The sequence below is a fragment of the Salvelinus fontinalis genome, chromosome 22 (assembly GCF_029448725.1).
Source record: "Salvelinus fontinalis isolate EN_2023a chromosome 22, ASM2944872v1, whole genome shotgun sequence".
Classification (NCBI taxonomy): domain Eukaryota; kingdom Metazoa; phylum Chordata; class Actinopteri; order Salmoniformes; family Salmonidae; genus Salvelinus; species Salvelinus fontinalis.
Genome location: NC_074686.1, coordinates 10429111 through 10450014, shown reverse-complemented (window position 1 = coordinate 10450014; position 20904 = coordinate 10429111). Strand labels below are relative to the sequence as shown.

The window sequence follows — 20904 nt, the reverse complement described above, 5'->3', positions numbered from 1 at the left end:
TCAGTTCATCACCTTCTAAGCACGAAATGTTTATTAAAATAAGTTCCTACCACCCTATTTATATATCTGCTAGAGGGGAAAATCGCCTTGACACAAAACATGTTTAAAACATTCCACACAATGATGTCTAAAGCTGTTTTCTGACTGACAACCCACTACTCAAACTCCACTTCACCCTTAATACAATGCAGTATTCATGAAATTCTAGCAATCACAGTCAGCTGCAAAAAATCAATAACGTCTTAAATGCTCCTTAGGCGAGAGTAGCCTACAAGTTCTGCAAGCAGTGTGTAGCCTACAAGTTCTACACACACACACACACGAAACCCTCTCTTCTCCACAGCTCCGGGACCTGCTCTGGAGACCTTTGTGGGCGAGGACGTGAACACCATGCTGATCCTGAACCTGATGAGCGGTACAGAGTACGGCGTCAGGGTCATCGCCTCCTACACCACCGGCTCCAGCGAGGCCCTCACTGGCAAGGCCAGGACATGTGAGTAGACTATCAGCAGCCCCAGGTAGAAAGGGACTCGAGAATGGATATATGTTAATTAATCGATTATTCAACACAACACCTCCAAGTAGAACAGGACTCCAGAATGGATACCGTGTATACTGTGACTGCGTAATTACTTACTTATCCCCTTTGTGCATAACAAACTTTATTAATTATTAAACACTTTCTGGTCACATTGATCACTGTCAAGGTGATTGGGGCACAATGTTTGTCAAATACAATTCCGTTATTCATCATCTTCTTTCCAGGTAGGCCCCTCGACATTTTCCAGGCGCTCTTATCCATAGCGACTTACAGGAGTTCAGTGCCTTGCTCAAGGGAACATCAACAGATTTTTAACCTAGTCAGCTCAGGGATTCAAACTAGCAACTTTTCTGGCGTTGCTGGCCCAACGCTGTTAACCACGAGGCTACCTGCCTCCCTCTCTAATTTTAATCCCCAACTTTCCCAGCAAGCATCATTTGGATCACATGTAGGTCAACTGGTGCTGTCTGAGATTGAATCAGTGTGAATTATTGAGTAGCACAGCTTCACTCCATCGGAGACTGCAGCCGCCACAATGATATCAAGTGGCCAGGCAGGCGTGCCTAATGTAGTACCAGTGTCAGCGACTCAGCACTGTAACGGAGATCATTGTCTTATTAGGGCTGGCAGCTCCCAGATAATCAGATTGGAAGGGGGAGTGGAAACTAGAGACTCGCATTCGTTTGCATGTAACTACGATATCACCTTGTGCATGATAATTAAGTAAAGCACGCTTGGGTAGTGCGTGATTTGAAGGGCATAGATAGAGATATAGCAATCAGGATAGGGGTGTCTCTTGGGTGGAGTTTGATGCCTGACTGACATGCAGTGAGCATGTTAATGAACCCTGCACTACAATAAGAGAAAATGGGGATAGCTCAATGTCATGTTCAAGATCTCCTTGTTTTACAGTCATGTATGTGTATAGTTATTTTGCGAAAGTCAATGAATTGTTGTATTGTATGTTATGTATTATGTAACACAGTCTACTACCTGTGTAAACATTATTCATTTATTCATATGCATTGGGAAATGTGCATGTTCCAATATATGCCGATTAGATTATTTACCAAACAGTTGTAAGTAAATTTGTTTTCACGACTCTGAATACAAAATATGGACATCAAGCTCCCCAAGTTAAATGGAGTTTATTTCCAAAACGTTACATGCACAAATTTTTCACGTTTGTGTTTTTTCATCAGAAATGATTGCTTATGGGTACCTTCATGCGTGGGTAAAATATTACTGTTCTCAGATTTTTTTATTGATATATTTTCGATGTGTTAAAATGTTTTATTTAGCAAAATGCAATATATCCATTGTTTAGCTGGAATGGAATATCCGTATCATGTATATTTGACTGTGATACTGTATGTGGTTGTCTTACCTAGCTATCTTAAGATGAATGCACTTACTGTATGTCTGGATAAGAGCATCTGCTAAATGACTAAAATGTCAAATGTAAATGTTTTACGTACAGATCTCATAATACTTTATTGAATGTATTTATTTAAAAAATATACGGTATATATATTGATGTCACAAATATATAATTTGTACATGTCTTTGTTAAACATTTAGTTGTTTGTTACATTTGACTCACTGAAACATAGCAGTACTACTTATTTCACTGAGAGTGAGGCAAATATATAGCATTTTGCAAAAAAACATGATTATTTGTCTCTTTGAAATGAAACCATCAAGTGACAGATGTTAAACAAATACATGTCTGTCATTGAACAACCCTTGATTAGATAGTGAAAAAAACACACCAATATGTTTCATAATTTTGTTAAAAAATTAATTTACCAACATTTCTGAAAATGTATATATAGCATTTTGGAATGAAACTTCAAATGTATGTCCCCACTGATATATTCAAATCGATAGCAGCACGCAAGAATGAGATTAAGAAATGCATGCAACATTTGCATAAATGGATTTGTACTGCTGATCATTAGGAGTAAGATACCGGCACCATATTTCAACTCCCCAAATAACTTTCTCGCCGTATGTTTAGAGTCCAACCCAAATGGAGACATATGCTGTGTGGCGGTAGATGCACTGCCTGCGATAGATGTCTGCTCATTATCGTTAAGGATATGTTTATATTGCAGGGCTTTATCATTTAGTCACTTCTGAGGGTATCACTGGTGTATTTACCATCACTGCTCTGGTTAAAGTCAAGTCACGATGACAAGATTACATTCCACTATGTTGCAGTATAGCAAAACAATCTACTGAATACTGATCCATAGACATTCTTTTCAGTCTTAGGCCCAGGTTCCAGTATGATATGGTGGGTCTGCCACATCCATGCTCACATTTTTTTTTAAATTGTAACCTCATTTAACTAGGCAAGTCAGTTAAGAACAAATTCTTATTTACAATGACAGCCTACCCCAGACAGCGCTGGGCCAATTGTGCACCGCCCTATGGGACTCCCAATCATGATGCTGCCTGGATTTGAACCTGGGACTGCAGTGGCGCCTCGTGCAATGAGATGCAGTGCCTTAAACCACTGCACCACTACAGGAGCTCAATGTTTCCAATGTGATGAGATGGATCTATAGTGATAATGTGCCTGTCTCTCTCTGTCACAGTATACCTGGGAGTGACCAATCTGAACACCTACCAGGTGAGGATGAACAGCATGTGTGCCCAGTGGAGTGCCCACCGCCACGCCACTCTGTACCGTGTGGTCATCGAGTCGCTGCTCAGTGAGTGCCCAGCACCACACAACCACATACACACATCAATTTTCCCTGTTCCATTTGAACCAACAACAGTCTTTTACAGTATTGAGCTTGCTATAAGCAAGTCATTTGTCATGGCAGCACAATATCCACACCCTCTCCTTGACAGTATGCCCTTACTTCTGTGTGTAGACGTACACTGTACAGTACACTATATGCAACCAAATCCACATTGGTATTCCCCACACACTGACACAGCCACTCTAGTGGAAGGAGGTGATTACCATGCGGCCACACGTCTCCATGTGGATAAGGCTGTCAACTCCCCCCTAAAATCCACATGTGATCCCGGTCAGGAATTATGCTCCTGGCAGGGAATCTCGGTCGGGACACGGAAACCTGCAGGGAGGAAGATTCACTTGTAATAGCGACAGGGATTTCACACTTCCCCAGCAGAACTGTATTAGGAACTGGGGGATTGTCATTTGTATATCATAGCATTTGATCAATATTCAAATGCTATGATATACCATGTTAAATTATGCTATATTATATACAGTATAAAGCATAAGATATAACGTCAATAGGACAGACTCTGGGGGCTATATTTTGGGTTTCAGTTTAGAATAATATACATTAGGCCTACTACATAGCTTTTTAACAGGCGAGCTTAGTTGACGTTTACATATCCTATGGTTAAATAAGCGAACGTTGGCTAGCCAAGATATACTTGTTATGTAGATGACCGTAATTGCACCTCATTGCATCTTTTTGAAGAAGTAAAACAATTGAGTTTCTGGTTCAATGTGCTCTGACAGGGGGAGTTCCAGATACTTCTGTTTCAGCTTGTAGTTAACTAGATACTGTATTTGCGTCAAAGCAGAACATTATGAGGTAAAACAATTATATTCAGGAAAATAGTGTAAGCGCCTTTTACCTTCTAAGTCATAATTATCACCTCACAGACGTGAGACTTCCAACCAACTGTCAGTGTGGGTGGGTGTCTGGAAGTGAAATCAAGGTTGTTTTCAAAGTGATAGTTTGCTACTCAGTCAGTGCAGTAGTCGTAAAGGGATATTTAAAGTTTGTGAAAAGTTTTGAATGCCCTCAAAGTGGTCTAAAGTTGTACGTAGTTCATATAAACTCAGCAAAAAAAGAAACAGCCCTTTTTCAGGAACCTGTCTTTCAAAGATAATTCGTAAAAATCCAAATAACTTCACAGATCTTCGTTGTGACTGATGTGGTGATGTGGTGTACTCCTCAATGCCATCGGAAGAATCCTGGAACATAATCCAGTCTGTGCAAGCAAAACAGTCCTGTAGTTCAGCATCTGCTTCATCTGACCACTTTTTTATAGACCGAGTCACTGGTGCTGCCTGCTTTAATTTTTGCTTGTAAACAGGAATCAGAAGGATAGAATTCTCGTCAGATTTTCCAAATGGCGGGCGAGGGAGAGCTTTGTACGTGTCTCTATGTGTGGAGTTAAGGTGGTCTAGAATTTTTTTCCCTCTGGTTGCACATTTAAATGAGGTAAAACTGATTTAAATTTCCCTACATTAAAGTCCCCGGCCACTAGGAGTGCCGCCTCTGGATGAGCATTTGCCTATGGTGGTAAACAGCTCATTCAGTGCGAGCATCGGTCTACAGCTTATCATGAAATAATCTACCTCAGGCGAGCAAAACCTCGAGACTTCCTTAGATATCGTGCACCAGCTGTTATTTACATAAATGCATAGGCCCCCGCCCCGCGTTTTACCAGAGGATACTGTTCTGTTCTGTCGATGGTGTATAACCTGCCAGCTGTATGTTCTTAATGTCGTCGTTCAGCCACGACTCGGTGAAACATAAGATATTACAGTTTTTAATGTCCCGTTGGTAGGATAAATGTGCTTTCAGTTCGTCCCATTTATTTTCCAGCAATTGAACGTTTAGGGTTCCCATGCTTGTTCAATGAACCATAAACAATTAATGAACATGCACCTGTGGAACAGTCATTAAGACACTAACAGCTTACAGACGGTAGGCAATTAAGGTCACAGTTATGAAAACTTAGGACACTAAAGAGGCCTTTCTACTGACACTGAAAAGCACCAAAAGAAAGCTGCCCAGAGTCCCTGCTCATCTGCGTGAACGTGCCTTAGGCATGCTGCAAGGAGGCATGAAGACTGTTGATGTGGCCAGGGCAATAAATGTTTTGGTGAGTTTCAGTTTATAAAAAATATGTGGAACTCTATTCATGCTGCGCCTTGGTCTACTCATTACGACGAACGTGACAAAAGATCCCACCAACAAAGGACCAAGCAGCGTGCCCAGGAGGAGGAAGTATCCTGGACTTGGGAAGAGATCCTGGATGGGAAGGGATCCTGGACTTGGGAGGAAATCCTGGCAGGACAGGATCGCCTTCCTTGGAAGGAGTCGCCTAGGAGCATGAGAGGAAAGCAACGACGTCGGGGAGGAGGGCCACAGAAACCCCAATAAAACATTTTTGGGGGGGAGGGCACATGGAGCAGTCGGCAGAGCCGAGGAGTGAACCAGAGCCAGTCAGGGAGTCGAGTGAGGAGCTCAACGCAAGATTCCGGAGAGAGGTGCTGGCGTTGAGAGTGCTGCAGAGCGGGCGTGCTGAGGTGCGTGTCATCAGCCCGGTACCACCTGTACCGGTCCCACGCATCAGGTCTCCAGTGCGTGGGACTTCACAGCCAATGCGTCCTGTGCTAGCTTCCCGCACTTGCTGGGCTGGAGTGAGCATCCAGTCAGGAAGGGTTGTGCCAGCTCTGCGCTCTAGACCTCCAGTGCGCCTCCACAGTCCAGTACGTCCTGTGCCTCCTCTCCGCACTCGCCCTGAGGTGCATGTCATCAGCCCGGTACCACCTGTACCGGTCCCACGCATCAGGTCTCCAGTGCGCCTCCACAGTCCAGTACGTCCTGTGCCTCTTCCCCGCACTCGCCCTGAGGTGTGTGTCATCAGCCCGGTGCCACCTGTACCGGTCCCACGCATCAGGCCTCCAGTGCGCCTCAACAGTCCAGAGCTTCCGGCGACAGTTCCCAGTCCAGAGCTTCCAGCAACAGTTCCTAGTCCAGAGCTTCCGGCGACAGTTCCCAGTCCAGTGCTTCCGGCGACAGTTCCCAGTCCAGAGCTTCCGGCAACAGTTCCCAGTCCAGAGCTTCCGGCGACGTTTCACAGTCCGGAACCTCCAACGACGGGCCACAGTCCGGAACCTCCAACGACGGTCCACAGTCCGGAACCTCCTGAGACGGTCCACAGTCCGGAACCTCCTGAGACGGTCCACAGTCCGGAACCTCCTGAGACAGTCTACAGTCCGGAACCTCCTGAGACGGTCCACAGTCCGGAACCTCCTGAGACGGTCCACAGTCCGGAACCTCATGTGACGGTCCACAGTCCGGAACCTCCTGAGACGGTCCCCAGTCCAGAGCCTTCAGCGACGGTCCCCAGTCCGGAGCCTCCAGCGACGGTCCACAGTCCGGAACCTCCTGAGACGGTCCCCAGTCCGGAGCCTTCAGCGACGGTTCCTAGTCCAGAGCCTTCAGCGACGGTCCCCTTTCCGGAGCCTCCAGCGACGGTCCCCAGTCCGGAACCTCCAGCGACGGTCCCCAGTCCGGAGCCTCAAGCGACGGTCCTCAGTCCGGAGCCTCCAGCGACGATCCGCAGTCCGGAGCCTCCAGCGACGGTACGGAGTCTTCAGCGACGAGCTGCAGTCCAGAGCCTCCAGCGATGAAGCCTCCAGCGACGATCTGCAGTCCGGAGCCTCCAGCTACGATCTGCAGTCCAGAGTCTTCAGCGGCGAGCTGCAGTCCAGAGCCTCCGGCAACGATCTGCAGTCCGGAGCCTCCAGTGGTGGTTCCCAGTTCAGAGGCTCCGGCGATGATCCACGGTCCGGTGCCTCCAGCGACGAAGCCTCCAGCGACGATCTGCAGTCCAGAGCCTCCAGCGATGATCGGCAGTCCAGAGTCTTCAGCGACGAGCTGCAGTCCAGAGCCTCCAGCGGGGGTTCCCAGTCCAGAGCTTCCGGCGACGATCTGCAGTCCGGAGCCTCCAGTGGTGGTTCCCAGTTCAGAGCCTCCGGCGATTATCCACGGTCCGGTGCCTCCAGCGGCAAAGCCTCCAGCGACGGTCGGCGGTCCAGAGCCTGCAGCGACGATCTGCAGTCCAGAGCCTTCAGCAGGGGTTCTCAGTCCGGAGCCTCCGGTGACGATCCACAGTCCGGTGCCTCCAGCGACGACCCACGGTCCGGAGCTTCCGACGATGATCCCCGCACCAGAACCGCCATGAAGGAAGACGTAACTACGAGCGGAGTGGGTACTTCGTTCCGCACCGGAGCCGCCCCCGACGCCCTGCGTCATCCAACATAGATGCCCACCAGGACCCTCCCCTATTGAGTCAGGTTTTGCGGTCGGAGTCTGCACCTTTGGGGGGGGGGGGGGGGGGGGGGGGGGGTACTGTCACGCCCTGACCATAGTAAGCTGTTTTTTCTCTGTGTTGGCTGGGGCGTGATAGTGACTTGGGTGGTCATCTAGGTGTTTTTTGTATTTCTATGGTGGCCTGATATGGTTCCCAATCAGAGGCAGCTGTTTATCGTTGTCTCTGATTGGGGATCATATTTAGGTAGCCATTTCCCCATTGGTATTCGTGGGATCTTGTCTACATTGAGTTGCCTGAGTGCGCACCAGTAGCTTCATGTTTCATTTATGCTTTATTGTTTTGTTTTGGTGAGTTTCAGTTTATTATTAATATGTGGAACTCTATTCACGCTGGGCCTTGGTCCACTCATTACGACGAACGTGACACTCAGACTGTCCGCAATAGGCTGAGAGAGGCTGGACTGAGGGCTTGTAGGCCTGTTGTAAGGCAGGTCCTCACCAGACATCACCGGCAACAACGTCGCCTATGGGCACAAACCCACCTTCGCTGGACCAGACAGGACTGGCAAAAAGTGGTCTTCACTGATGAGTCGCGGTTTTGTCTCACCAGGGGTGATGGTCGGATTCGCGTTTATCGTCGAAAATATGAGCGTTACACCGAGGCCTGTACTCTGGAGCGGGATCAATTTGGAGCTGGAGGGTCCGTCATGGACCGTCGCCAGCAGCATACCACCCTGCATACCACTGCTGGCTTGCTTCTGAAGCTAAGCAGGGTTGGTCCTGGTCAGTCCCTGGATGGGAGACCAGGTGCTGCTGGAAGTGGTGTTGGAGGGCCAGTAGGAGGCACTCTTTCCTCTGGTCTAAACAAAGATCCCAATGCCCCAGGGCAGTGATTGGGGACACTGCTCTGTGTAGGGTGCCGTCTTTCGGATGGGACGTTAAACGGGTGTCCTGACTCTCTGAGGTCATTAAAGATCCCATGGCACTTATCGTAAGAGTAGGGGTGTTAACCCCGGTGTCCTGGCTAAATTCCCAATCTGGCCCTCAACCATCACGGTCACCTAATAATCCCCAGTTTACAATTGGCTCATTCATCCCCCTCCTCTCCCCTGTAACTATTCCCCAGGTCGTTGCTGCAAATGAGAACGTGTTCTCAGTCAACTTACCTGGTAAAATAACGGATAAATTAAAATAAATAAAAATGGTCTGGGGCGGTGTGTCACAGCATCATCGGACTGAGCTTGTTGTCATTGCAGGCAATCTTAACGATGTGCGTTACAAGGATGACATCCTCCTCCCTCATGTGGTACCCTTCCTGCAGGCTCATCCTGACATGACCCTCCAGCATGACAATGCCACCAGACATACTGCTCGTTCCGTGCGTGATTTCCTGCAAGACAGGAATGTCAGTGTTCTGCTATGGCCAGTAAAGAGCCCGGATCTCAATCCCATTGAGCACGTCTGGGACCTGTTGGATCGGAGGGTGAGGGCTAGGGTCATTCCCCCCGGAAATGTCCGGGAACTTGCAGGTGCCTTGGTGGAAGAGTGGGGTAACATCTCACAGCAAAAACTGCCAAATCTGGTGCAGTCCATGAGGAGGAGATGCACTGCAGTACTTATTGCAGCTGGTGGCCACACCAGATACTGACTGTTACTTTTGATTTTGACCCCCCCTTTGTTCAGGGACACATTATTCCATTTCTGTTAGTCACATGTCTGTGGAACTTGTTCAGTTTATGTCTCAGTTGTGGAATCTTGTTATGTTTATACAAATATAAAGTTAAGTTTGCTGAAAAAGAAACCAGTTGACAGTGAGAGGACGTTTCTTTTTTTGCTGAGTTTAGTATGCCAGTCCATATGATAAAACAAAATACGTCCTAAATTAATGAGAGAACCTGGCATTAATCTAATTCTAGACAATTCATGACATTCAATTTACATTTTATCCTAACATACAGTTAGCATATAGTGGGATTTATGCAACAGAGGGCATGGAATATTTCAGCAATGGAACATTTAAAATGTCAATGTCTTATCGATGCTGTGTTGATCCCAATATGAGTATCATCTGCCAAATAGGAAAATAATGCGAGCAATTCATCAAGTTTAACACTGAGCCCCAAACATCATTATTATCGTGTAGCGTTTCGCACATTGCAATTTCGCAGCATTACCGTTGGGAGCTCCTGAAATATTAGATCTATCAGCCGGTATTAAGCCCAAATTAGGATTTATGATGGCTAGATAAATATATAATTACCCAAAGAAAATACCACCTCGGTGTATGAGTGAAATTGGCTTAAGTTGAGGCCTTAAGGGGAAGGTTCCGAAATTAAAATTCTGGGGTGAGAAATGAACCCGCCACTTCCACAGGAGACCTCATAATGAGATTCTACTCATGGAAAGGCCACTGCTCGGGTTGCCAGATATTTGAATAACCCCGAACAGTTTGTGTAAGAGGCACAGGTCTTAATACATGGTTTGTGTGAAGAACTGCAATGCTGCTGGGTTTTTCATGCTCAACAGTTTCCTGTTTTGTACACTATATACACAGTGCATATTGTGAGGGTTATTCTGTCTTCATTTTAGATGGACATAAACAGGAGGCAAGGCTGGGAGGAGGAGCCACCCGGCACTGCTTCAATGACCTGACAGCTAACACGCAGTACAAAATCAGTGTGTACGCCCAACTTCAGGACACAGAGGGACCTGCAGTCACCACCACAGAGAGAACCTGTAGGTGTCCCCATCAACTGCTGCTTAGTATACACTCTACAACAGCCCTACAACCGACTTGCTACTATTCTCAGAAAGGATTCTTACAACATTGTGACAATGTTGTAACGACATAAGTTCCAACATCACCTGTCGGGCAACCGGCAGCTCGCAGGCCAAAGCCAGCCCCGAAGTGATTTATTTTGGCGCCCCAAAGTTTTTAGTTAAAACATAAACAAAAAAAGTATTCCCTCTAGACTGTAGCAACATCGCTACAACATTATCCACACCAAACATACAGTACATCAACATGCCTTACAGACAGTCACAACATATACAATATTTTCAAGACATTATTAGCCTCCTGGGAGGCACTTGAATGCCTCTCCCAGGAATGAATCATGATTCGGTCTGTGGGCAACCACAACAGTAATCAAGGCACTCTCTCTAACCCACCAGGCATTTGTTTGCATTGAGTTGCTTTACTCTAAGTTTAGACACTGATTTATAGCTTTGTTTTGATGCAGATTAGAGCTAAAGGCCTTTTTTAAATTACCCTGCGTTTCCCCAGGCGGCCTTGCAGGCTGCCATCAAAAGTAATTCCCAGTTTCATGTAGCTGAATAACTACGGCGGTAAAGTATATGCGGGTTCCAGCAGGGTTCCAGAGCTAGAAAAAAATTGTTAAATTCATTTCAATTTGACTGCCGCTGTTGGTAGTGATCAAGCTAGCAAATTACTGTATATAGGTCACTTAATCATCACCTCGGCATGCTGCTAAGCATAAGCTACCATCTCTGATTTATTCTCTGAATTCCTTCTGATTCTTCTATCATCTGACTGATTATATATGTTATGTTTGATGCTATTACCAATGTGGTATCTTCTGTCTGTAGCCATTTTATTTTACTGTAAATGAAAGCCTCACCAAGCATGTTGTTAGGTGAGGTGACATAGACAACTAATGAGGATGTTATAATGATTTGTGTGTGTCTTATGTCATTGCTTTCATGCAGTCCCTGTTCCCACCCCGGCACCCACCAGACCGCCCACTACCACCCCTCCTCCCACCATACCCTCAACCAAGGAAGGTAAGACAAAAGGCCTGTTGTAAACACATACCTGTTGGTCCGAGTGTGGTCCACTCCCTTCCTAGTACTGATGTCATCAGTGTTTTCCCTAGTAAACATTGATGCTTGGTTGGGCTGCTGGAGAGAAAAACTTTAGGTCTGTATTGCGTTTAGTAAGCTATAGTGCTTTTGGCTTGGCCTCAAAGCCCTTCATGTTCCTTTATGGGGTAAAGGGAACTAATACTGTCCATTGTGAACATCTACCTGGGTGATGTAGCGCAGCAATTTTGCACTCAAATGCTCACAAGTCTCCACCCATCGGCGTATAGATACTGTAGAGATATCCCCTATGGTAGATTATCTATGTATTTTTGTTCAACTCACTTAGAGTGGCATTAACCTTAACATACAGGGCCTTCAGAAAGTATTCACACCCCTTGACTTTTTTTCACATTTTGTTGTGTTACGAAGTGGGATTCAAATGGATCTACACAAAATACTCTGTAATGTCAAAGTGGAAGAAAATTTCTAACATTGAAAAAACAAACACTAATATACCTTGATCACATAAGTATTCAACCCCCTGAGTCAATACATGTAATAATCACCTTTGGCAGCGATTACAGCTGTGAGTCTTTCTGGGTGAGTCTCTAAGAGCTTTCCACACCTGGATTGTGCAACATTTGCCCAATGTTGGCCATTGGCTGGCCGGAATGTCCTTGTCCCATCGTGCTCTAGCTACTCCTGTGGCGGGAAGGGCATATGCACACTGACACGGTCTCCAGGTGTACGGCGTTTCCTCCGACACATTGGTGCAGCTGGCTTCCGGGTAAAGCGAACAGTGTGTCAAGAAGCAGGGCTGTGTTTCAGAGGACGCATGGCTCTCGACCTTCGCCTCTCCCAAGTCCATACGGGAGTTGCAGCGATGGGATAAGACTGTAACTACCAATAGGGGAGAAAAAGGTGTTGAAAAAATAGGTTGTAGATCATTGCTAGACAATCATTTTCAGGTCTTGTCATAGATTTTAAAGGAGATTTAAGTCAAAACTGTAACTCGGCCACTCAGGAACGTTCACTGTCTTTTTGGTAAGAAGCTCCAGTGTAGATATGGCCTTTTGTTTTTGTTTTAGGTTAATGTCCAGCTGAAAGGTGAATTCATCTCCCAGTGTCTGGTGGAAAGCAGACTGAACCTCTCGGATTTTGCCTGTGCTTAGCGCCATTCCGTTACTTTTTTATCCTGAAAACTCCTTAATGATTACAAGCATACCCATAACGTGATGCAGCCACCACTATGCTTGAAAATATGGAGAGTGGTTCTCGGTAATGTGTTGTATTGGATTTGCCACAAACCTAACACTTTGTATTCAGGATAAAAAGTTGGCTTTGCCAGATTTGCAAAATCTGCTTTTCCCAATTTTTTGCATTATTACTTTAACGCCTTGTTGCAAACAGAATGCATGTTTTGGAATATGTTTATTCTGTACAGGCTTCCTTCTTTTCTCTCAATTAGGTTAGCATTGTGGAGTAACTATAATGTTGTTGATTCATCCTCAGTTTTCTCCTATCACAGCCATTAAACTCTGTAACTGTTTTAAAGTCAGCATTGGCTTCATGGTGAAATCTCTGAGCTATTTCCTTGCTCTCCAGCAGCTGAGTTAGGAAGGACGCCTGTATCTTTGACTGGGTGTATTGATACACTATCCGAAGTGTAATTCATAACTTCAACATGCTCAAATGGATATTTCATGTCTGCTTCTTTTTTTTTACCCATCTACCAATAGATGCACTTCTTTGCGAGGCATTGGAAAACCTCCCTGGTCTTTGTGGTTGAATCTGTGTTTGAAATTCACTGCTCGACTGAGGGATCTTACAGATAATTGTATGTGTGGGGTACAGAGATGAGGTAGTCATTCAAAAATCATGTTAAACACTAATATTGCACACAGAGTGAGTCCATGGAACTTAAAAAGTGACTTGTTAAGCAGAAGTTTACTCCTGAACTTATTTAGGCTTGCCGTAACAAAGAGGTTGAATACTTATTGACTCAAGACCTTTCAGCTGTGTAATTAATTTGTAAAAATGTCAACAACAAACAATTACACTTTGCCATTATGGGGTATTGTGTGGAGGCCAGTGACAAAACAATCTAAATTTAATCCATTTTAAATTCATGCTTTAAGACAAGAAAATGTGGAAAAACTCAAGGGGCGTGAATACTTTCTGAAGGCACTGTAATTTTGTTTGGTGAAAGGTTAAAGTAAACTAAAGAGCCCTCAGAACAGGCAGTTACCATGGAAATCACTCTGTCAGGTTGCTTGGTCAATTTTAAACCGGTCCCTGACTGACATTCAAACCTCAAATGATTCCTGACACAAATATGTGAATCTGATACAAGTGCATATAACACAGTGTCTATTGCACCGTCATGACTACAGACATCTGAAATGATAGTAAAGCTGTTTAATGTGCTTTTAGAATAATCACAAATCTATTCAGACTTTCAAAAACGATCCCATATGAGCTTTTTAGTCTGAGATAATACCATAAACTGGAACTTGTGTGACCTTGTGTCTTGAGTTTCAAGTCAGAATATCTCAGAATATTTACAATTCTCCAACAAACACATGCAACATATTATTATTATACTTGTAGAAAATGTGTATAAGTTTAACTTTATTTGCTGTTTTAGAGAACGATAATCTTAGCAGTTTTCTTTTTTCCTACACAGCTTTCCCGGGATGAGTCTTGTAAAAGTTAACTGAAAACTCAGTCCCCTCTGTTGGAACTTCCAAGCCTGTAATTCTTATTGTTTTATTATTGTCATTGTATGCCTAGGAAACATCAACAAATGCTACTTTTAGTTCACTTTGCTTCCCACGTACTAGCAACTTGGATACTATTTTTTGGTTCCTTTGAAAATGACAGAGCAGAACAGTAAACAACAGGAAATGAGGTATTCTACTGGTCAATCTGTCCCTGGCTGGCGCTGATATGAGAGAGGGAAGTTGTTGAGATAATTGCCAATCATCGCAGCTTCTCTCTCGTAACCTGTGGAGAATGAGAAAGCTCTCTCCATTCTCCATTGTGATTCTTCCACTGCTGCCTTTTGAGGCTAGAGTGTGTGTGTGTGTGTGTGTGTGTGTGTGTGTGTGTGTGTGTGTGTGTGTGTGTGTGTGTGTGTGTGTGTGTGTGTGTGTGTGTGTGTGTGTGTGTGTGTGTGTGTGTGTGTGTGTGTGTGTGTGTGTGTGTGTATATTGTTCTCTTTCTTTGTCAGTTTGTATTATATATGCTGTCTATTGTAGGAACTCTTATTGTGGGCACTGAATTTAAATTGCTCTTGATAAGAGCATGTTCTAATTGCCTTGTAAATGTAAATGTCCTGTTCTGTCTCCCTCTGTCTCTTTTTCCGTTTGTATATCTCTCACTCTTCCACTCTCTCCCCTCTTCTCCTCTCATTTTCTCACTCCTCATCCCTCTCCCCCTTTCCTCATATCTCCTCATCCATCTATCCCTCTTCCTCCTCCCTCCACCTACTTTTCTCTACTTCTATCACTCTCTCCTCTCTCGCTCCTTTCTCTCATTCCTTCTCTCATGCCAGTTTGCAAGGCAGCCAAGGCAGACCTGGCGTTCCTAGTGGATGGCTCCTGGAGCATCGGGGATGAAAGCTTCCTGAAAATCATCCGCTTCCTGTACAGCACCACAGGAGCCCTCGACACCATTGGACCAGATGGCACTCAGGTAAATATTGACACCTAGATCAACCAATGGGTGAGGTCCTGTAGCCGGCTAGCACTTACAGTACTGTAGTGATATACTCAAATAAATAGTAATTAATGGTCTTAAAATGTATGAAGGTACATTTATGTTTGACTATGTGTCACCTGTGCTTTTATGAACAATGTCCCATTTTTCATTAAACTCATAGTATCTTTCTCCTGCCAGGTGGCCATTGTCCAGTTTAGTGACGATGCTAGAACCGAGTTCAAACTCAACTCCTACGACAACAAGGAGAGGCTACTAGAGGCCATTAACCGCATCTCCTACAAGGGAGGGAACACCAAGACAGGCAAGTGGACTTTATTAAAGCCAAACCTTTGTCAAACCTTATTCACTCCCTACCAATGTAGAGTTTTCATATAATTGCTCTGAAGCATACATTAAGTCCCCATTTCTTTTTCTTTGAATTTCTAAAGGGACTCCCATAACAGTTAATTAACAGGATAGCTGAATCCCATTGAGACAGCTGTAGCCGCCAGATGAACAGAAATACCCCTTATTGACTTTCCTTTTGTAACCTGCCAAAAAAGAATCAGTCATTGTAATCAGACAGGCCAGAGTTGGCTTCCGGAGAACAGTGAGACACTGTCACTAATCAGTGTTTCTAAGTACCAAACCCAGGAACCCCAAGGGGAGCGATAATGCATTCTCCAAGTCATCCAGCAATGTTTTCTTTTTTTCAAACGGGTGCAACAAAGAAGTCCGCTTGGTAATGATAATTGTTGCATTGTGTTCTCCTTTGATTCTGCTGTATTTGTGTGTGATGTGTATAGTTGCAGGTGGGGTGGGAATAATAACTACATTGTATATTTTTTGCTGAATCATTTGCAGTGATAGTGGTAACCCAAAACCATGATCCTCTACCAAGTAACCTGGCAGTAACTCCTGCTGTCAATCTCACTTTGAGTGTAACACCTCTCTTCATCTTCCCCTCCTCCCTCTCTCTCTCTCTCTCCCTCCATTCCCCCCTTCATCCCTCCTTCTAATTCTCTTACTCTAGGGCTAGCCATCCGGCATGTGAAAGACACCATCTTCACGGTGGGGGGAGGGATCCGGAGGGGCATCCCCAAAGTAGTGGTGGTGTTGACTGACGGGCGCTCTCAGGACGATGTCAACAAGGTCTCCAAAGAGATGCAGATGGAAGGTAATGCACATGATGCGAGAATTAAATTGAATAGAAGGTTGTACAAAAAAGTATCTGTTTATGTTAATCCACCAAAATGTTCTAGATTTGTATGCACATTACACACAATTGGCAATATTGTATGCTTGCCTTCTTCACAGGGTACATTGTCTTTGCCATTGGTTTTGCGGATGCGGACTACGGGGAGCTGGTGAGCATCGCCAGCAAGCCCAGCGAGAGACACGTTTTCTTTGTGGACGATTTAGACGCCTTCAAGAAAATTGAGGAAAAGCTGGTCACCTTTGTTTGTGAGGCTGCCACTGCCAGTGAGTCCTACATCCATGTTATTTGGAAACAGGGGAGGGACATATTATTGTGTCTATTTTTATCCATGGAGTGACATAACTCTTTTGTCTTTCAGCTTGTCCTTCGGTGGCGATGAGTGGCAGTACCTTGCCAGGTTAGAGACTGGAGCATACTTACTTATAGAACCTCTTCATGCCTCCTAGCATATAGAGCACAGTCAAGACCTCTACTCTCTGACCCGTTGACTAGTTCCGACCCCAGTATAACTGTTATGCACAACATCATTGTAAACTGGACAGGTACAGTACAGTTGACACAGATCATTTCAAACACTGGACTCTGAAGTGTCAACCCGTACCATTAACACTGCGTAAAATGGCCTGTTTCGAAGTGTGTACCAGTAAGTCAGAACAGCTTCAATGATAAGAAGTAGAAGCCCAGTATTGAGAAGTCATGATAAAACAGATTCTTTTTACTTATCAGTAGACAACTGTGTATGGATATATCTGCTTTTACACCGACTCACGGTTGTTTATGTTGTGGCTGCAGGTTTCAGGATGATGGAGATGTTTGGCCTGGTGGAGGGTATGTATGGACATGTATCAGGAGTGTCCATGGAGCCTGGCACCTTCAACAGCTTCCCCTGCTTCCGCCTGCACAACAACTCCCTCCTCGCCCAGCCCACCAAGTATGGACACTAGCATCTTAACTAAAAGGCATTACAGCGCATTATCTTCCATCAATCATGTAGAATTTTGTAGATGCTCTTGTCCAAAGTGACAAAATGTCAGGGACTACAATGATACAGGTTGCTTAACACAAGTACATGACACTTCATATATATTATAACTTTATGACAATGTATTTAAGTATTGGCAACACTTACCCAATGATAACATAAACATCACCTTATAGCATACAACTAACCCTACTCCCCCGAATTTAATCCTCTTTTCCTGTCATGTGGCCTAGAAATGCAGTTATTACAATGAAGAGGTGGTGATAATGACAGACAGCTGGCCTTGCCTGGTGTATTTCCTCTCCTTTATCTCCAACAATCCCCACACCACATCACACAAAGCATAGTCATTTTGTGTTCCATTCTCAAATTATAATGCAGCAAATGTGGTCCAAATACAGTATGGAGAAACAATAGCTTCCTGCTCCTAACCTCTCTTTCGAATTGAAAGACGCTATTGAAAGAATTTAATTGGCAAGTTGAAACAGCATTTGAAAATGTGTTTAACAACAGTTGAACTCGGTGAAGGTGCTACAGTACAACCAAACCTGCAGTATGTTCAGACGAGAGCCTATTGTTCTGTGAACTTTCCACCCCAGGTTTATCCACCCTGAGGGCTTGCCTTCCGATTACACCATCACCATACTGTTCCGCCTACTGCCTGAAACCCCCAAAGAGCCCTTTGCATTGTGGGAGATCCTCAACAAGGACAACGAGCCCCTGGTGGGCGTCATCCTGGACAGTGAGTAGAATGCCGGGGGGCGGGGCTGGGACTTGGTTGCTGTCACAAGATAGACAAAGCCAGGGACATTTCCCCAGGTGTCTCTGCTCATTTATCAGTTGTGAGCAGCAGAAACATTTTGTCAATGTAGGCTACATTTTCAAAAGGTATCCCATTGCTCAGATTGCACAATGTCTACTAAACCATCCGTGCCTCCTCTATTTGAAACGAGAACATTCCTTACTAAATTCGAGTTGTACTGTATACTGTCAAACGGTTCTCTTTCCAACTCTAGACGGTGGCAAGACCCTCACCTTCTTCAACCACGACTACAAAGGACAGTTTCAGACTGTGACCTTCGAGGGACCTGAGATCAAGAAGCTCTTCTACGGCAGTTTCCACAAGGTCAGAGTTCAAAAGCACTCCTTGTTGTCTCACTTCCTCAGTGCAAACGCTGCTACAACATCACCCTAACACCTCAGAGAATGTCCTGCTTCCTGGCTATAAGCCAGCTTGTTGAGTGACGTTAAGTCACTCTTGTCTGGCTGTCAGTGGAGCTTACAATACCTTTGCCCACATCCATGGCCTGCTGCTAAAATGAATGAGGATGTGCTTTATCTCTTCACTGGCACAGTTATTTGATAGTGTATTCAGGTCACCCACTTGCCAATGTCATAATCATCCTCTGTCTACAGATAACTAACATTATCATCCTTGAGTGAGATGTAGCACCTGAAACAAACACCTACCTTTTTTGGAGCAGTTTGTAAATCACTTTTGTTTTGACTGTTCAAATTGTTTCAACTTTTTTGCCTCACAATAATAGTACTATATGTCATTATAGCAGGCGCTTTTATTCAATGCGACTTACAAGCCATGCGTGCATACATTTTACGTATGGGTGGCCCAAGTGGGACTAGAACCCACAACTCTTGGTGTTGCAAGTGCCGTGCTCTACCAACTGAGCCACACGGGACCAGTACACAGTGTGTGGCTGTAACAGTAATATATACTGTGGGTAATACGGTGCCATTATGATATTCACAAGGAATCCCCTTCATATTTCACCTGCTATCTGCTGAAATTCATTTTTTTTTTAAATGCAAACCATGTGGAATGAAGCTGGCACCCCAATATTGCCAGAATAATATATTCGTATTTGAATCATAGCCTCTTCCAAACAAGCTTAACAACCTAAACTATGTAGGGAGGAGGAAGTTGATATGACTGAAAGTGACTATGGCCTGTATTCACTGTTGCCTTTTTTCTCAGCAAATTATCACCAGTGATTACTGCAATTCTTTGCCCTGCCAATCCATAAGTATTATCATGTGTCATCTTGTCAGCACTTTGGTGATAATGTGGTAACATTTTAGATGACCTCTCAAGAAGACCTGATTGATGACCAGATACTTTGCTGACTCAAGTTGCCTAATTCGAATGATTCATCAGGAATCTGTTTTTGTAGGAACAAAGGTGTAAATGCAAAGGAAATGCTACAGTTCCATCATTATCAGAGCTTTAGCGTAGTAATGCACCAATTTCAACAAAGCTGAAAGTGCTGTTTCATAAAGACACACATTTACATTTGATATTCAGGTAGAATAGATACACTACATGGCCAAAGGTAAGTGGACACCCCTTCAAATGAGTGGATTCGGCTATTTCATCCCCATCTGTTGCTGACAGGTGTATCAAATTGAGCACACAGCCATGCAATCTCCATAGACAAACATTGGCAATCAAATGGCCCGTACTGAAGAGCTCAGTGATTTTCAACGTGGTACCGTCGTAGGATGCCACCTTTCCAACAAGTCAGTTCTTCAAATTTCTGCCCTACTAGAGTTGCCCGGTCAACTGTAAGTGCTGTTATTGTGATGATCACCATGTGCAATGCCAAGCATCGGCTTGGAGTGGTGTAAAGCTCGCGGCCATTAGACTCTGGAGCAGTGGAAACGCGTTCTCTGGAGTGATGAATCACACTCCACTATCTGGGAGTCCGACGGACGAATCTGGGTTTGGCGGATGCCAGGAGAATGCTACCGGCCCGAATGCATAGTGCCAACTGGAGAGTTTGGTGGAGGAGGAATAATGATGGTCTGGGGCTGTTTTTCATGGTTCGGTCTAGGCCCCTTAGTTCCAGTGAAGGGAAATGTTAACGGTACAGCATACAATGACATTCTAGACAATTCTGTGCTTACAACTTTGTGGCAACAGTTTGAGGAAGGCCCTTTCCTTTTTCAGCATGACAATCCCCTTATGCACAAAGCGAGGTCCATACAGAAATGGTTTTTCGAGATTGGTGTGTAAGAACTTGACTCCACAGCAATATTCCCTCTAAACTGCGCGCAGGCGTGCAGTATCCCCCGAGACTGCCGCAGACGGCCGTGCAGAGCGCAGAGGAAATATCAGCCCACGGAGAGAAGCACAAAATGTAACTTCACTCAACTTTCTAGACTTTTCCCTGTTAGTTAACACTATCAACGTTTCCCTTTACTGTGGCAATTGTGATCGAATCAATGCAATATTAGCCACTTGCAATGCAACACACCGAAAACAAAACAAACTATACAAGAGATGTTGTTGTAGGCATCGGACTAGGATTCTATTGTGCATGACCCAGACCATACTCTACACAGACCAGTGCGGCATAGCCAATCAGACCTGCGGTAGACCATTGCCATATATGGATCCGTGAGTAGATGCGCTTGTTTTGAGATCAAAGCGAGAGCTGCATGTAGCCGCATGTGCACATTTTGTTCATATCCTTTACTAGTTAGTGAGTTAATAGCCCAGTTTCAGATCCTTTGTAGTCAGCAATAGGGGAGGGATTGCTTTCTA

General features: G+C 44.8%; 1 protein-coding gene across 4 annotated transcripts in view; it reads left to right on the top strand.

Moving 5' to 3' along the window:
- Positions 1-20904, top strand: part of LOC129819773 (collagen alpha-1(XIV) chain) — an 84851-nt gene that overhangs the window by 42045 nt on the left and 21902 nt on the right. For all 4 annotated transcript variants that reach the window (XM_055876348.1, XM_055876346.1, XM_055876345.1 and 1 more), the window contains 12 exons: positions 344-493; positions 3145-3261; positions 10204-10350; positions 11344-11418; positions 14996-15135; positions 15340-15463; positions 16175-16318; positions 16459-16623; positions 16719-16757; positions 17153-17291; positions 17942-18084; positions 18359-18468. In XM_055876348.1, coding sequence (XP_055732323.1) covers positions 344-493; positions 3145-3261; positions 10204-10350; positions 11344-11418; positions 14996-15135; positions 15340-15463; positions 16175-16318; positions 16459-16623; positions 16719-16757; positions 17153-17291; positions 17942-18084; positions 18359-18468 — 1493 coding nt within the window. The remainder of the gene's footprint in view (positions 1-343; positions 494-3144; positions 3262-10203; positions 10351-11343; positions 11419-14995; positions 15136-15339; positions 15464-16174; positions 16319-16458; positions 16624-16718; positions 16758-17152; positions 17292-17941; positions 18085-18358; positions 18469-20904) is intronic.